Raw genomic sequence first — 18,400 nt, 5'->3', positions numbered from 1 at the left:
TTCTCAGGCACCCCACGTAAGGCTGCTTGAATATCCACTTTATAATGGATATACGCAGCACATGCTGCACACACAGCTGCACAGTGGCAAAATTGCCTTGCTCTGCATGAGTTAATGTAACCTGTTATAGCTAGATCGCTATCAATAACAAATTCATGTTGTTCAAAACTAGCTCATGTATCTTTATATAATCTGCAAAGCAGGCATACCGCAAGTACATGCAGTCCACTGTCACCCATGAAGCATTTGATGTGCTTTAATTTAAATAAATCCTTAAGTCTTGCACTGCTTGGAGGTCTACAACTTGGTATTAACTGACATCAAGCAAACAAAGTGGACAGAAATAGGATGTAAGTCAAATTTACTGGAGCACTCACACTGTCTAAATGGGAGAATGAATATACGGGAAAATAATATTCACTGTATTACGTCATTCTCCGACAGCCATTGTTACCAGCAATGTCTACATCCTAGGAACTGAATGTAAAACTATGTAATTAAATGAGTTTATTGTAAAAAGATTTACAAAACTCGTAACTTCCCTGAGTAAATGTAATCAATAGATTCCAAAGTTCAAAACACTCTTGTAAACTTTCATTAGGTTACAAAACCAGCATTTTCTAGAAGAATGTGTCATTTTCCTGCAGTATCCTCAATCTTGGATAAATCAATTAAAAATTTCAGTATCAGTTCTGCAGATACTTTAAATAATTCTTATCAGTTGAAAGAAGTTATGTTTGCTGGTTACACTGATGGCAGCCCAGCTACTTGTTAAAGTGTAATAAGCACCCAAGATGGAGACTAACCACTGGAATCATACCAACTGTTGACTAAAAGCAGCTGGAGACAATTTGTTCAGACTCCAAACTCCAGTTAGTCACTGGGGCTGGAGAGCAATTCTAAAAGCGATATTCAGTCTGCAAGAAAGACAAAATGCTAAACTGCAGCATTTGCCTGGAAAAGAACACAGGGGTTAATGAAGAATGGGGCAGCCAGTGACGACTTTCTTATCTACTAAGATAGCAGGAATTTTTTTTTAATTAAGTTTCACAAGAAAAAAAAGACCAAATATTTCTAATGGCCTTGTCCTCTTTAAGCAAAATCCTGACCTCGCTGAAGTCAATGGCAAAACTCCCACTGAACTCCGCAGGGTCACAGTTTCTCCCCTACTGACAGAGGTCCATTTTAAGAAGCACGTCTTTATTCTGATAAACGGCACTTTAAACAAAGAGATAAAGGACCATCTCCTTCAAATCTAGGATACGCCTTCGCGTGTTTTCAGCTGTTCACAGAGGGTTTGAGCGGAGCGTCACACACATACCCGCTGCACGCGAATGCCTTGCAAAGCTGCTATTCGGCACGGCGTTGGCTGATTGCCGCTGCTGCCCAGCCCAAGCTGGCCATTGCCGTTGTAACCCCAGACGTAGACCTTCAAAACAGAGACAGGGATTTAAACAGTTTGCTGTTATCTACTTCTTTTGCAGCAGTGTAACTACTTCAGAGTCAGGCTAATAATTTTCTTCAATATTTCCTGTCCACGCACCTTAGGATCTGTACTTTATATGTAGATGCACACAAACACACACATGCATAGACACACCTATATAAACGTGGATATATACATATCTATATACATATACACTTATATGTTTCTGTGCACTGCAAATTTTGGATGCTATTTCTTTTTAAAATATCAGCTGCATGCTCATCTAAAATTTGAAACTTCCACAATCTTGTTGCTCTTTATGAGTTAGATTGTGTAAGACTACAACATTTTAATATGAAGAGTAGAAACTAAGTGATTCATATGGCTGTTGCCCAGCACACAGCAAATTCAGCATGAACATTTCCCTTTTTCAAAGAGCTAATTTATCATACAAAAGTCCTCTAACAGAAAAGAAAACACACTGAACCAAGTATAAACTGGAAGCTACACACAACAGTCTGAGCGGGCTGTTAACAGCTTTACGCTGAACACAGGAAAAGGGGAAAATACTGAGCTCTGATAATTTCAGTGACATATGTTGTGCTGCAAACAGTCAAGAGCTACTCAGGTCTAAACCGAAATGCTTGGAGCAATGGAGTTAGAGAGGATGTAGGCTGCCCAAAATCTTCAGCTCATATGAACTAAAACAAGAAGAACACCACAAGCTCTTTGCACCTGTGCAACGAGGATAAAAAGATACGAGAGAGATTCAAGGGGTGCTGCAGTAGAACAAATATATGCAATGTACTTTTATTTTCTCTGTTTTCTCTTGAGATAAAGTGTGCATATATGAGCACTGAAAATTAAAATAGCATCCACAGATTCTTCTCACATTCTTGATACTTAAGACTCTAGTATAGACAATAATTTATTTTTCTATGAATGCAAAAGACAGCAGTGGGATAATGTATTAATCAGCACTTTCATTTTTGTTAGAATATAATACCATCTCTAAAAAACAGTAAATCGGTGATATAAACTTAGTTATTTTTACACAAAGTGAAACTAGCACAAAATGACAAGTATACATACATAGATTCAATATTATTTAATCCCCAAATTTGTAAAAATCTCCTGATCTTCACAATGCTATTTTTACTTCAGAACTGTATTTTCAAGTAAATTTGAAATTTGAGACTTCAATTCCTTCAATTCAAAGCCAACTTCAATAGTTGATACAAAGTAATAGCTGCTAAATTTTATGTGTAATCTCGTAAATGAAAAACCCATAAACCAAACGCTAGTGAACAACTTTCCCTGTTTCACTCTACCTCCTTTCTAAAGAAGAAACCATAATCAGCATGGCTAGGAAGATGTGCTTAAGTATGTCACAATGCGCAGGACTATTTCTGACAAAGGTTTTTATAAACAGTATAAGCAGGTAGATTTGAGGGACTCTGGAAAGGTATACTTATTTTCTGAGTAGTAGCTCATTACTGACAGGTTTGAAATTATCTGCATCCCATGATATTACATCAAATAAAATTCAGTCAGAAAATTCACTTAAAGTTTCTCACCTCTCCATTTTCCACCACAGCCATAGAGCACATCTGTCCACAAGCTATATTAACTACTACTTTATTTTGTAGGCAGCTGGTAACTCTTCGAGGAATTGGTTGATTAGCTGTTGAACCAGATCCAACTTGGCCTGAGTTATTATAACCCCACGTGTATACCTGTCGTAAGAGGATTGTCACAGAAGAAGGCTATACAACATACAGACACTTAGGTTTACAATTTAATTGTTTCTATCAAAAGTATGCCACTCTTAGCATTTACATATTCCATTCTTTCATGTTCCTTCCAAGGTATGAGGCAACATGACAGCCACACTAATGCTGGAATAATTTATTGCTAGTTTTCCAGAACCCAAAGCAGAATGGCTAACTGGACACAAATGGCACCTCAAAGTAAATGACTGAAAACTTTTTACTTTGGTGAGTAGAACTCCTTACATGAATGCAATTTATATTAATGTCAGATTTAGCACCATTAAGCGTTTACAGTAGAGTATAGCATAGGAAGAAACTGGCTGCCCTTTACAAAGCAATTCTCATTTCTTATTGCAAGCATATGTGGCACAAAAGTCAATGTTCTGCACGCACTTCAAAGCAGCAAGACCCTGAAGGGCTTTCCATTTTTAGCAAACACTTGTGTTGCATCAGCACTGTGAGGATAGCAAGAAGCAAGGTCTAACGCTCCAAGTGCAGAATGTTTTCCTGTTTCTCACATATGTGAGCTTTGTTAAGAGAAGAGAGATTTATTCCAGCTGTGCTCACCTCTCCATCAGACGTTAACACCATAGAATGATGAGAGCCACAGGCAACTTCAATGACTTTCTTGTTCACCAAGTTAGTAGAGACTTGACAGGGAACGAAACCATGATTTGTTGTACCATTGCCCAGCTGACTATAAGCATTATGACCCCATGTATACACTTCTCCCTCTATAATAAAAACACAAAAAGTTGGTTAAAAATCTCTATTTTTCCAATGAGTACACAACATAAAATTACAAACTGAAAAGTTAAATTCAATAACAATATACATATTTAAGTGTATATACATACATGCCCTTTGGGGCTCTTAATCCCATGGACATACCAACACTACCTTCACATAGCATTGACCATCAATCCAAAAGGATGGTATCAGCCTAATCTCAGTAAAGGAAATCATATCACTAAAAGAAAGGAGATAGTGTGATATACAGAAGAGAAAAGGATGACACGACAGTCAGGAGTTCCCATGTCAATTTCCTTGTTGCTGACAATCTATCAAAATTTCTTGTCTACGCCCTGGCACTGTTTCCCACTTTGGAAAATTCAAATAACAAGCTTTCATTCCTTTACAATATACACGAAGATGCTTGTAAGAAAAACTTATTACTACCTATTAATAAACATATTATTATTTAGTTATTATTTAAACACACTGTTCATGTCCTGTATTTTGAGAAACATGCTAGTAAAATTAAGAATGCAAGAAATGTCTGACTGGGTCAGACTGATTATCCACCTAGTGCAAAACTCTGTCTCCAACTGGCAATAGAAAAAAGGTGCTGTTTAAGGGAAACATATGTCTGATCACTTGCTGCAGTTCCCAAGTATTCACAATCACCAGAGTACAGATATTACCAGGTATTTCTGGTTCTCTTTACTGTACGTGTATTGGCCCATTATCCATGAAACTAACACCTTTAGGTACTCACTTTCTTTCACCTGTTTTAAATCAAGGGTCCTCTAGTTACAGTAGTGGAGGCCTTTATGAATAGCTGTCTTACATTCATCTTACCTATCATCATCATCATTTTCTAAACCTAAATTACACCATTACTGCAGGAGAGCTGGGTTTGACATACAGCTCCACCAGATTTCTTAAGTGATCACCAAACTCCTTCTCCCTAAGAAGGGTTCTCTCAGTACTACAAAGGCAAAATGTGCTACACTAAACCACTATTTCTCTACAGTAACAGTTAAATCTAATGACTTTATCCTGTCAAAAGCAAACAATCTTCTCTTCATGTCACCAACATGAGAATATAAGTTTCAGTAAACAGGTGAAACAGGCACATAGAAACACGTTTCATTCAACTGGAAATTACAGTAATTAACACAAGAACTGTGAAATATGTAAGGGTTATCTGAAAGGCAGGTTAAAAGAGGCTGTGCTGAACAGAAGTTATTCATACAAATGGAGTTATGAGTGAAAATCATCAAGGGTCAGTTCTGGACCTGCTCGTGTGCAATACTTCAGTTCATCGTCTGGGTAAGAAGTATGAGTGTGCCAGTGAGATCTGTCAGTAACAAAGCTCAAAAGAATACAGACACATAAATAAAAAGCATCCAGAATGGTCTACCCTGAAGACTGGAGGAAATGATAGAATGTAACTGAATATAAAGATCAGTCACACATTTACAACACAACTCCCCTCACCTACCTTTAGTCATCTAATCCAGACTACTCAAAAAGATTTATTCTAATTAATGGAGAAAGAGAGACAAATCTTATCATCAGTCAGGCTCCAGCAGAACCTCACTGGAACCAGTGTCAGTCATTTGTCTCCAAGAATAATGTACTTAATTATGAACAGAAGGGCCGCTAGCATGATGTGAATAATAGAGTGTCAGTAAGGCAAAAGCAAACAAAAGGCTGAGAGGCAATATAACTGGTATTTAAAGCACACCCAAAAGTAGGTACAGGAGGGAAAAGATGCATTTTAGCTAAAGGACAATGTTGGTACAAGAACATATGGGCATAATGTAGCCACTAATGCATTTCAAAAGCAATCAGAAGTTCCAAACTTAACTGCAAAGTAAAAAAAAACAACTTCCAAAAGTAATAACAAGATCAAAGCAGAGCTTGATTAACTTTTGAAAAGAACTATGAACAGAGAGAGCTGACATGTCCTGTTGACATGACAACGAAAATATGTTGAATTTGATAGCCCAATTCTATCCCAATTCTCTATCCTACATTACCAGCACAGACCTTTCACACCTGCTGGACTAATTAAAGTAGAATATCTGAAAAGGCAATAGTCAGATCATACTTTACCTTCTGTAGCAAGAACAACATGAGGGCCACTTCCGTAACTCAGACAGGCTATCTTCTTGCCACACAGAGAATCTAACCTCCTTGGTTCAATAGTACTCTGCATGTCACCTGTTCCCAAACACCCGCTGCAGTTCATGCCAAGCACAAAAACCTGTTACAAAAGAATCACAGAATCATCATTTATGTTGGAATGGAGGACCTCCTCCAAAGGTCAACTAGTCCAACCCCCTGCTCAGCCAAGGTCTACATAGATCAGTTGACTCAAGGCCATGTTCAGCCTACTCTTGAACACCTCCAAGGAAAAGATCTCACAACCCCTCCAGAATTTAACAACTCTCAAGGTAAATATTTTTTCCTAACACTGAATCAGAATTTTCCATCTTTCAGCTCATGTCCATTGTCTCTCATCCTGTCACTGTGCACCTCCAAGAAATGTCTTGCTCCATCTTCTCTTTATCCTGTGATTGTGGTAGGAAGCCGTTAATTCGAACTGAAAATGTTTTAGTAGCAATAAAAATGATCAGGCATTTTTCCATGCACCTTTTTCTAGGTATACTATCATAGTACTGGCTTTCAGAATATCTTCATACATAAGTGACTAAATATGTGATGTTTATACACACTCTTGGACAATTACCTCATCATTTTCAGTTGCATACAACACTTCATTACCAGCACTGCCAAATACACAGGCTTGACGAATTAACTTCAGCTCTTCTTGGGAACAGAGAGAAAAAATTGGCCATTTCCCAACATCCAGCATCTTCAGGGCTGACAATAACGTTGCCTCCAAGACCTGATACTATAAAAAACTACATCAAATACCTAGACAGAGAGAAATATATAACTTTGCAGAGTAAAAAGGAAAAATTTAGAGAAACACCACCATCTCATTTTTCAACCACAAACCAGTTTTTTTTAGTTCTAGAACAATACTTTGAGGGAAGCCATTAAAATAAACAAATAAAATAAATCATGAACCAGAAAGAAAGGATTTATATGCATGGAGAAAAGTACCATATAAGAAGCTGAATGGTGAGGCCGTATTTTCGCTATATTCATACAACATAACTGCTAGCTTATAGAATTCAATGTACATGATTCTAATACGAAGTGTAAATATACATTCAAAACTCGAAAATAATTTGTATCTTTTCCTCTGGTGCTAAAAGTACTATGAAAAGAAGAAACCATAAAAAAAATCTGCCCAAGAATATACTTATCTTTGAAAAATATGCACATTATCTTTGAAAAATATGCACATCTGTTTTCATGCACTGAAAATGGAAACTCGAGCAAACTCAAGCAAACTCAAGAAACTTTTCCTTTCTCCTTTACTTCTGAAATTTACTTCTGTGTTTCAACAATTCTTGAATCTTTTGGAACTTCCTAAGAATATTTGCATTTTATGTAAGTACACATATAATTAAAGAACAAAGATAACTGAACATTTTCCAGCTTATCCAAAGACAAATGACAAGTTTATAGAAAGAGAAAAAGAATAACAGGTCTCTCCAGACATTAAAACTAGTCAAGCTAATTTCTGAATCTCACGCAAGGTTTCTGATGCTTTAGTATAGCATAAATTATAAAAATGTTGCAGTACCAAAATTTAATAGCAAATTCTGCATGGAACATGTATCAAATTTTCTTTACTGAAATTAAAACAGTCTCTGGATGTGAAAGAAAAGCAGCGTTGCTTGCCAGATCAGAACGTGAGTAAGAAAAGATTTTGCCTATCACAGGCATTATGTAGTTCAACACATAACAGTGAGAACTACATCATTAGTTTATTTCTAGCAAACAGCAGACTTACAAATTTATCTGTTACAGAACATAACTTTTTCTACTTTTGACTAAATTCTAGTTTGGAGTCTGAAGCACATTTATGGCAGTCATAAGGATATTGCTTTTTTGATTTGTATAACTCACTATGAAAAATATACACAGAAACATAGATAACATTCAAAACTATAGAAATAAACTCTACATTAATGCTGAATTAAGATCTTTAAACAAACAGCAGTTAATCACACACTTCTTCATAATATACTTCTGAGGAAGGGAAAGGAGGGCTGGACATATTCATTAACGAAACGTTGTGGTTTTATCACACCAGTTCTTTCCCCATCTCCTCACACCCAATAACTGACCAACGTCAGCCAAATTTGCAAATGAAAGGGAAGTAAGATTCTGCTGACAGAATCCATTTGGCAGTAGGCAGCTGGACAACCAGACGTGTATGTTAAGAAGTAAGTCAGCAAGCAAGTAGGTCCAAGCTAGTCCTAGCAAACGCTCTCCTCCATGACACACAGCAGGGTTGTAAGAGATGAAGGACATGAATCCATATGGAATCAGGCTTCATTCATCTGCTGTTCGCAGAAGTTTGTTTTATGTCAAGAGTTTCTTAACTCTATGGAGGATTTTAGGCACTTTTAAAATATGACAATGGATACTGAAAGCATCATGGACTAGTCTTCCAATTGCATCAACTGCATTCCACTTCTGCTAAGACTGATGAAGCCTAAGGTTCAAAAGTACAGTCAGGGTGTCCTTCAATTGTACAGATTCCCTTACTGGAATGACATATTGGTTTCTTTAAAATGTGGGCTCTAAATACCATGTGCACAGAAGGCCAGAATGCATTCATCCTAGAGAGAAAAGGTTTCTTCTGTAACTGCCTTCTACAAAGCACTCATGTTCTACCTTCATAATTAACAGGTTAAAAAAACCCGAAAACTGTAGCATTTCTCAACACTAAAATAATACACTGAAGGAAAAAAATCCACTATTATAAAAAGCATCCAAGGAAACACTTATGATACTTACATTATTTTTTTTTCTTACGAAAGAAATAACAACAAACTTTATCAGACTAAAAAATATCCATAAACTAAATCTTGTCTCTGGAATTATTACATGTAACTCAGTAAGAGATATTCTCTCACTTTTCAAGATTTTCTCCCCTCCCACACTTGTCCGTTACATTTTGTCCCAAAAATATGAAAAACATCTTGAACTATCACCCTGCCAATATTTATGTCCCATAAGTGACCAGTTCCCTCATTATATTGCACAAAGTCATGCAAGACAGAGTTAGACCAGAATTTGAGAATTCATATGGTCCAGCTACCTATCCCAAAGGCGTATCAGTTATGCCTCAAGAATTCCTAAAAGTTCTGCACTTCATTTGACCTCAGCAATCAGTTTGAAAGCTGGTTGTTCAGTTCTATTTGTCATACAGATCGTCTTAAAAGGCATCATCATTAAGCTTAAAATCTGAATGACGTTTCATTAATTTTTACATGCAGACCATTAAAAGAAAATAAAAAAGTGAAAGCAAGTTTTTACATCAAATTATTGTACAAAAGTTAATTCTAGCAAGTTTATGTTGTTGAAACATTAGGCTGGAACATGTAACTTCACAAAATAATACTAAATTAAACCAGCCTTGTAAGCCAAAGGAGCAATTCAACCTGATTAAAATGAATATATGCTTCTTCTAATATTTTGCAGATCACATAAGCAACATTACTTTTGTTAGTATCATTTTCCTACCTAGAGTTTTCATTTTCTGTTTACCTTGAAAGCTACTAGCATATACTAAGCTACTGCTAAATGGAACCAAGCTCCTCCCTTTTGAGTAGAGCAGTCTGGAATTCTCAATACACATTCACACTCTGACCTTGACAGTGACTCCTTGAGCAGGAGGAGATTCATCCTCCATACGGATTTGTGCTTGTGTCCCCCTGCAGAGAGAGAGCTGTGGTTAAAATCACCATTTCATATTGCCGCAGCAATACTTTATGGAATCATACACACTTTATGTTAAGCCAGAACTATTTGCTTCTGTGGAGTGAGAAAAGAAGAAACACGAAGCTCAGTCAGTTTTGGTTTTATATTCAACTGTACAGTGATCAGTCAGACTCTGCTCTTCTTACCTAAACAAATAACTCTTGCACAAAACATTTTTCTGAAAACAGGCAGTACAATTCAACAGGCTGTGACTGGAAAGGAAGAAGTTTTATCAAACACAATACTCCAATGTCTTTTTATTGCAGTAAAAATAAATTTCGAACCTTATTGATTGGATTTTTCAAGACACTTCTTTCAGCAAAGAAAAAGTACACTGGTTGGAGCTTTTAATTCCTGGCTTAAGCCTTCAAATATTCCAGTTCCGTTCTGAAAATAAATGTTAGAAAAACATTTGGGTCTTTTCAGGTTTACTGAGAATTGTTAATATATTTGCTCTGTTTCAAAAAATATTGCCAGTCCTGTAAATGACTTTTATAATTTCTACGACATGCATCATCAATAGAAACAGATTTTCAGATCAGATTTTTCCTCCTAAATAAATATGCCCAGTTCTACTATCCTTGAATTATTTCCTAACATAAAGCCATGCAACTCCATTTTCAGTAAAATTTCAAAAATGAGTAAGCAGCTCGGAAGCTGTGCAAGCTTCTTCTATTCAACAAGTAAGAAAGTTGTATACATCATTTACTTTGAGGTACACTGGTTCAGTCAATGCTAAACATCTGTTTACTTTTCACTGAAAATTAAATGTTTGTAAAATTCTGACCACAGGCAGAATAACATGCAACAAAAAACAAGTTATCATATTACTGATTTATTTTTCAGAGGCATACCACACTTTAAAAGAAGTATCAAATGTAGCTTTATAAAACTACCTAACTTACTAGTAAACATGTTTCTCACGTAAGATTTTTGTGCCATAAGATCTAGGCCAAGGACACAGCATACATGAAATTCATATGACTTTATAATAAATGTCAATATTTGTTGCAAATGAGTGGCTAGGTCGCTTAAAGAATCACCGTCAAAGGTATTTGCAAGAAATTATTTTAATAAGAATTTTTAAAATGTGATTTAACAAAGTTCATTGGCAAGATTCACTCTATCACTTATTAAATGAATGGAATACAAAATCAAAGTAGGATTGAGGTAGAATGGTTTATACAGAGATCGGAGAAAAACGTGAAGGGGTAAGGGAGACCCTCCCGTTGAGTCACAAAGTCTGGATTGGACCGCCTTGCTTTCTAAACTTCTCAGAGAGAAGCCTAGGTGTGGCTGGATCCAGACTTTGCCTTAGACTGCAATCGTTTATGTCTAATCTAACAAATACGACTTAATTTACTGAATGAACAAAAATTATTTTTATTTACTTGAAACAAATAGAAAAACGAACAATTGCTGCAGCTCAACTATACTGAATGTGCACACTGTTAAGCTTTAACAAAACCCACAAATCTACATATACAGCGTGCATTTTGTACACTTAGTTTGAGACAATAAATTGTAAATTCAGCTGGTGCATGAAAGTCCGAGTACTTTCTTGTCCATGTTGACTGTGTGCATAGGGCTCAAACACACAACCAAACTGAAATAACTTAAAGCTAAGTCATATTTCCTTTCAGCTAGGAAAGACTAAAGGGCTGATTCAGTTGCCCACACATTAGCCCCTACTGCTGTATGAGATGACCTTGGGGATCCCCAACACCAGACGGTGCTGGCAGATAGAATACAGGACCTACAGGGTACCCATGCCACACTGGAGCAGCGGCTAAGAACTAAATGGCACTAAACAGTTACGCATGTGCACCGGAACAGAGCCCTGAGTTAGCACACGTGGCCATTCACCAAGCTTTACAGCTTAATGGGTACAGGGCAACTCGTTAAGCTCTTGTTGTTACGTGATTTGTTGTTTCCTTCAACATACTTACTTGCTCAAACAACAAGAATGCAACCAGTTGATTTTGTGTACATTATCTCTATTTGAACTAGAAACAACTCAGCTAGTGAAGGCTTTTCAAACAACCCACAGCCTGAGCAGGACTGTATTACTGACCTGCAACTCTGAAACATTTAATTGCAAGTATGTGAGTAGCCCTATTGTGAAACTGAGTATCAAGGCTATCCAATATTTTGCAGCATCAATTAACAGCACTCCCTAGCAATGCTGATACATGTTACCCACTTCTTGGCAATCCTTAGCCTACACTCAGCCCACAGGGCTGACATGTCTCTCAAGAGAATAACTATTAACTCTGAATTTTCTAATATAAATAAATGCAGAATTCAGTATCTCCTTCCTCAAGCTATTAGTTACATAACTGATATTCATGATTCTTCAGGTTCCAATATTTCAATTCAATTGTTTCTGTTCAGACAAAAGCCCGGTTTGACTTTATAAGCAGTTTATTTGTTATTATAAAGAAAGATACATTAGGATGGACCATTTCAGTCACCTAACGAAAGGTTCTCCGGCCCACTACGTTTTCAAAGTCCCACAAACATGCTGACAGTTTTGCACTAACTTTTCAAGAACAAAGATCACTTACATGTCCTCACAAGTCAAAAGTTATAACACGTTTTATCTTATATATAACTAAGAGAAAATTATCCTGCAAATCCATTCTTCAAGCTGTTCCGCAACACAGATACCTTACTTCTGAGCAGCCCTATAGGAGTACCTGGGATGGCTCAAATTACACCGGTTTATCCTTTTATTCAAATTGATGTATTCTAATAAAAGTACATACTGATTGCCACACGTCTGCATCTGCAAAGGTGTTCTTTCTAAAAACCTATAATTGATTTAAGGGTACATATTCACCCTGGGATCCTGAAAAAAAAGACAGACAAAAAAAAATATTATTAAGCCTGTCCAAGAATTATTAAGCCTGTCTAAGAATCATTCTTACCTGCATACCTTTAAGATACTAGTGATGATTCGTATTTGCCTACTCATAGAAATTTTCCCTCCAGAAAAATGACAACTACATATACAGAGTGAAGCAAAGAAAAAACAGTATTTTCATCAAAACTTAAAAGATAAAAAAATGTATATTTGAGTACTTCAGCTACAGAAGAAAAACATACCCTAGCTATTTCAGACAAGTTATTGGGTTTGTTCATCTGCTAAGTCTTATGTGTATAATTGCCAAGAAACCTTACTTTAAAATAGCTACCTACTACATTTTAAAAAAAACTAAATACTTACTTTAGAAAGCAAAAAGGTAAGCTAGAAATATTTCTCATGTACTAAAACTTTATATATATTTGCACTAGCTGTGTTTAAAAAAAAATCTAAAGCGTAGATCTAAAGGAGAAAACTCCATTGTTGCAAACATCCATTTCTTGAGGAAGTGCACAGCATTTTAAGACAAAAATATTTCTACTAAACTTTCACAAATCTCTTTTCTGGAATCCAACTGCAGTTTAAGAATCTGGACAGCATACTCTGGCAGTCTGAGTTTAGGTCTTGGAATTTGAAAGTCCTGACCTTGGTCCCAGCCCGACTACGACAGGTCTTTGGGTAAGGCACATATGCTTCTGTGGTACAGGTAAGATTGAGTTAAGGAACACCAATACTAGTTCTAATAGCTGAGTCCTGTTAGCAGTCCAAGACCATTTAATTCGAAATATTTAAACAGGCGCACTGACTCATTTGAAGGTAAACATTGTTGTAGATTCTCTCTCTAGGAACTTGGCAAGCAAACAAAAATTTTCAGAACTCCACTCAGTATTTCCTCCCACTGAATTTGAGCATTTATTATCTCAACTGTTGAATCAAAGGTCTGTCTGGAGCTTCTTCCCCAAGGACTCCAACCATAGGCTTAAGAAAGATCAGGAGAAAAGTCAGAAAAAAGCGACTTGCTGACACCTTTAGGAAAGGAACCCAACCTTCTCTGATATTCTTGATTTCTCAGCACTTTCCTACCAGGGCAGTCATTAAGCGATGCTAGCTTGTCCAACCTATCTCGCAGGAGAGGACAGACCAGTAATATTGTCAGTTATTCCCACTGAACAGGTCACATTCCCTTTCTGGGAAGATACCAGTCTATTTTGAAAATTATCTTCCTTCTTCCTGTAGAAACAGTGAAATGTCACTACTCCATACAGTGCTGACAACAAACTGACGGAACTCAGCTTCTCATTCATTCTTTCATTGATGGAGCATTTTCCATTACCAAGAAACTGCAGATCTTGAGAAACAGTAAGTCAGTGTTTGAAAAACTGCTGTCTCCAACTAAAGCACAGTCTTCTCTCCTTCCCTTCTTGCTTCTTGACACCAGACTGTGACTTCTCAGATCCTGATGCAAGCTCCACTGGCTGCCTACTAATTGCAAGAGCAAATCTACTTGCAGTTTTAGAGCCTAGATCCAAGAAGCTCTGAAAGACTGGATTATTTACAGTCTGAAAGGCTGACATCCTTGATCTTGCAAGGCAGGTAACTGCTACAGAAATTTCTAACTGAAGTGATCTGAGATAGGACAGCGTTATTGTCTCAATCTCCAGAGACAAAACTTTAGACAAAAACATCTGGTCAGATGCCACCTCTCTTTTGGCATGACCTGCAGTTCCACCTGTTGGCTCCGGGGATGGACCTCCAGCACGACCCCACTGAAGTTTTCAGAGGCTTATCTATACGCAGTACGCAGTATTGGAGCTAGATGCTCGAAACCTATTCACAAAGGCTTTTTTTTCAGTAACACCATCACCCCCAAAAAGAAATTGGTTGCCAGGAACAAAAGCGGTGAAGGGTCAGACGCAAATAAAACATCAAAGAAAACATGGGCATTGGAAAAGCAAGGAAGATAGTGGAGATACACTTTTCTGTCACCCATGCTTAGCACCATCTTTCAATACAGGTCCGATACCGCTGTGATAAAGAGCAAATACACCAGGGGAAAACGTGTTGAAAGAAGTGAGAAGACAAGAAAGAAAACAGAGGGCATGATTTTTCAACTCTCCACTGGTTTAAAAATAAGTGTTAGGGTCTGGTGCGAAATTTCTGCCCTAAGTGACAAAATTGCTTTGAAAAATCACATGTAGATTCCTGGGACTCCTTCCCCCCATCTCCAAAAAAACCCACCTTGGGGTTTTGGGCAAGCAAGACAATTTGACTGATTTGATTTTTAGAAAATGATCTAAGACTTTTAAAAATCCTACATGATGCTCACACAAAAGTCCTACACACTGCTGATATTAAGTTTCTTTATTTCTCCCATTCCTATTCCAATTACTTTTTCTCTCCCCTTAGAATTGCTGTCTATCACCAGTGATGTAGAATGGTCTGTTCTTTACCAGCGAGCAACAGGAGTGGAAGTGACTGAAAAAATGCATCATCACCCACCAGAGGGAAAATATTTAAAACAGAAGAAAAAAAAAATTTCAAAGCTTTGGCTATCCACCTACTTGACTGAAAAAACAAAGATTTTAATAAAGTGACTAACAAAAGAAACTATGTAACAAATTAATGAAAGCCAGAAATACAAAGACTAGAGAATAGTAACGAAGTTTGTACTAAAATTATGTGTTTACCAGACTTACTGAAATGTCAAGGTCAGTAGCTAAAAAAGCCTGATAAGAAGGTGTCAATCAAAAAATATTTTCACTTAAAAGTATTTACACTTCTTTCTACAAGTGCCAAAACACCTTCTGAAGACAATCAAGTGTGGAAACAATGCAAGAACTACCTTCAACACTGAAAAGCATTATAGCAGGATGCTGGAGTCATTTTCACATAATCAGTGGTTTACTTCTGCAGCAAAAGAAGAAAACATATAATGACCATTCTCTCCAGACCTTGAAGTATAACAAAATGATCACACATTTTGATAGACAGTGTCTTGGGAACAGGATGTCATTCCAGCATCTAGATCTAATCTAATACAAACTAAATCTAACCGGAGATGCTGAAGAAAGACATTTGTTTGCATTTTTTAATGTGGCTGATCCAAGATTTTCAGAAAATTAATTTTAAAAGCTCTTTCTCTTTGCTGAACTGTTAGCCAAACTCTAAACACACTTCAGTTCCTGTTATCCGTACATACACACAAACATAATAAAATACAACTGACACAACTATTAGCTCCTGTCTATTTTAAATGCTACATAAAATTTAATTTACCATGTAACAATTTGGTAGAATAGAAACTTACACCCATTCTTCATTTTGACCTTTCGACATGAGAGTCCAAGGAACCAGTATTAGGGAAACAAAAGCAGTCCAAAGATTTGGTTTCAAAAGAACTTTATTATAAATATTAACCATGTACCAGAGCAAAATAATTCAAAATAATGTAAAAAATACATGAAAGAAACAGCTATTATATTTTTATAAATTTAAAGAATCTCAGTACAGAAAATATTAAAGCTTTAAGAATTTAAGAAACACTAACAGGTGATCAAATTGTTCAGCATAAACCATTGGGTTTGCATGGCAAGGTCTTCGTAGAAGAGGGGCTACAGGAGTGGCTTCTGAGAGAAGATGCCAGAAGCTTTTCCTATGTCTGACAGAGCCAATGCCAGCCAGGTCCAAGACGGACGCGCTGCTGGCCAAGGCCAAGCCCACCAGCGATGGCTGGTAGCACCTCTGCGATAACATAGTTAAGGAGGGGAAAGAAAAATTGCAGGAGGAGAGAGGGGTGAGACAATGTGAGAGAAACACCTCTGTAGACACCAAGGTCAGCAAAGAAGAAGGGAGAGGAGGTGCTCCAGGCGCCAGAGCAGAGATTTTACCCCTGCAGCCTGTGATGAAGACCATGGTGAGGCAAGCTGTTCCCCTGCAGTCCATGGAGGTCCACAGTGGAGCAGATATCCACCTGCTGCAGTCCGTGGAGCACCCCACACCGGAGCAGGGAAATGCCCAAAGGAGGCTGTGACCCTGTGGGAAGTCCACACTGGAGCAGGCTCCTGGCAGGACCTGTGGCCCCATGGAGAGAGAAGCCCAAGCTGGAGCAGGTTTGCTGGCAGGGCTTGTGACCCCATGGGGGACCCACGCTGGAGCAGCCTGTTCCTGAAGGACTGCACCCCATGGGAAGGCCCCACACTGGGGCAGCTTGTGAAGAACTGCAGCCCGTGGGAACAGCCCACACTGGAGCAGTTCATGGAGGACTGTCTCTCATGAGAGGGACCCCACGCTGGAGCAGGGACAGAGAGTGAGGAGTCCTCCCACTGAGGAGGAAGGAGCAGTGGAGACAACATGTGAAGAACTGACTGCAGCCCCCATTCCCCATCCCCCTGCGCCACTCCAGGGAAGAGGATTTGGAAGTGAAGTCAAGCCCCAGAAGAAGGGAGGGGTGGGGGCAAAGTGTTTTAAGATTTAGTTTTTATTTCTCATTCCCTTACTCTGAATTGATTGGTAATAAAATAAACTAATTTCCCCAAGTCGAGTCTGTTTTGCCCATGATGGTAACTGGTGAGTGATCTCTCCCTGTCCTTATCTTGACCCATGAGCCTTTCGCTGTACTTTTTCTCCCCTGTCCAGCTAAGGAGGGGAGTAATAGAGCGGCTTTGGTGGGCATCTGGTCTCCAGCCAGGCTAAACCCTGACAACCATGTGCAAGCTTCAGATGTTAGGTGCACCTGCATGTGGGAGCCTGACTGGACATCACTTCAATGCCAGAGGAACTGCATGTCTGGGAAGAACCCTTCTGTTATTATGCAATCATAAATACTATATTGCATTAACAGAAAAACAGCACACAAATGCACGCGTTTTGTTATGCCCCCTCTGACGACATCTGACCTAGCCTGACTTGTTAACGGTCTGCAGTTACCTGACCCAGCCAAACGCTGAGCCGTGTATCAGGTCTAGCTGTTGGATCTTTTGACATCTCAGTCTGCTCCAGCTGTAAAGAAGACATGTCCACAGCTTCTACAGTACTAACCTCTAAACACTACTTTAGATGTCCAAGGAAGGTCATTCTAGCCTCATTTAGACTAAAAGCTTTAAATTATAAAACGTATCACAGAATCACAGAATGGTAGGGGTTGGAAGGGACCTCTGTGGGTCATCTAGTCCAACCCTCCTGCCCAAGCAGGGTCACCTAGAGCAGGCTGCACAGGACCTTGTCCAGGCGGGTCTTGAATATCTCCAGAGAAGGAGACTCCACAACCTCCCTGGGCAGCTTGTTCCAGTGCTCTGTCACCCTCAGAGGGAAGAAGTTCAGCTGGAACTTCCTATGCTTCAGTTTGTGCCCGTTGCCCCTTGTCCTGTCACTGGGCACCACTGAAACGAGTCTGGCCCCATCTTCTCGACACCCACCCTTAAGATATTTATAGGCCTTTATAAGGTGCCCTCTCAGCCTTCTCTTCTTCAGGCTAAACAAGCTCAGCTCCCTCAGCCTTTCCTCATAGGACAGGTGCTCCAGGCCCCTCATCATCCTTGTAGCCCTCCGCTGGACTCTCTCCAGTAGGTCCTCATCTTTCTTGAACTGGGGAGCCCAGAACTGGAAGCAGTCCTCCACATGGGGCCTCACTAGGGCAGAGAGTATCTTCTAAACCATTCTAAGTCTTAATAAAATATCTAACTACAAGCATTACTAAAC

The 18,400-nt window shown here is 38.4% G+C and overlaps 1 protein-coding gene across 9 annotated transcripts in view; it reads right to left on the bottom strand.

Moving 5' to 3' along the window:
* The window catches only part of LOC104336919 (RCC1 and BTB domain-containing protein 2), a 39,694-nt gene that overhangs the window by 18,378 nt on the left and 2,916 nt on the right, over positions 1 to 18,400 (bottom strand). For 2 of the 9 annotated variants that reach the window (XM_075421878.1, XM_075421849.1), the window contains exons 2-8: positions 10,122 to 10,224; positions 9,728 to 9,791; positions 6,680 to 6,844; positions 6,043 to 6,193; positions 3,766 to 3,932; positions 3,004 to 3,162; positions 1,322 to 1,429 (exon numbers count right to left, since the gene is read on the bottom strand). In XM_075421878.1, coding sequence (XP_075277993.1) covers positions 1,322 to 1,429; positions 3,004 to 3,162; positions 3,766 to 3,932; positions 6,043 to 6,193; positions 6,680 to 6,844; positions 9,728 to 9,769 — 792 coding nt within the window. In that variant the 5' untranslated portion in view covers positions 9,770 to 9,791; positions 10,122 to 10,224. Of the gene's footprint in view, positions 1 to 1,321; positions 1,430 to 3,003; positions 3,163 to 3,765; positions 3,933 to 6,042; positions 6,194 to 6,679; positions 6,868 to 9,727; positions 9,792 to 10,121; positions 10,225 to 12,605; positions 12,689 to 15,545; positions 15,568 to 18,400 lie in introns of those variants that run through there. The other 7 variants (XM_075421884.1, XM_075421871.1, XM_075421863.1 and 4 more) reach the window with 6 other exon arrangements.

Source organism: Opisthocomus hoazin, chromosome 1 (assembly GCF_030867145.1).
Source record: "Opisthocomus hoazin isolate bOpiHoa1 chromosome 1, bOpiHoa1.hap1, whole genome shotgun sequence".
NCBI classification, from domain to species: domain Eukaryota; kingdom Metazoa; phylum Chordata; class Aves; order Opisthocomiformes; family Opisthocomidae; genus Opisthocomus; species Opisthocomus hoazin.
Note: the sequence above shows the minus strand (reverse complement) of the source record. Positions and strands in the feature narration are given on the sequence as shown.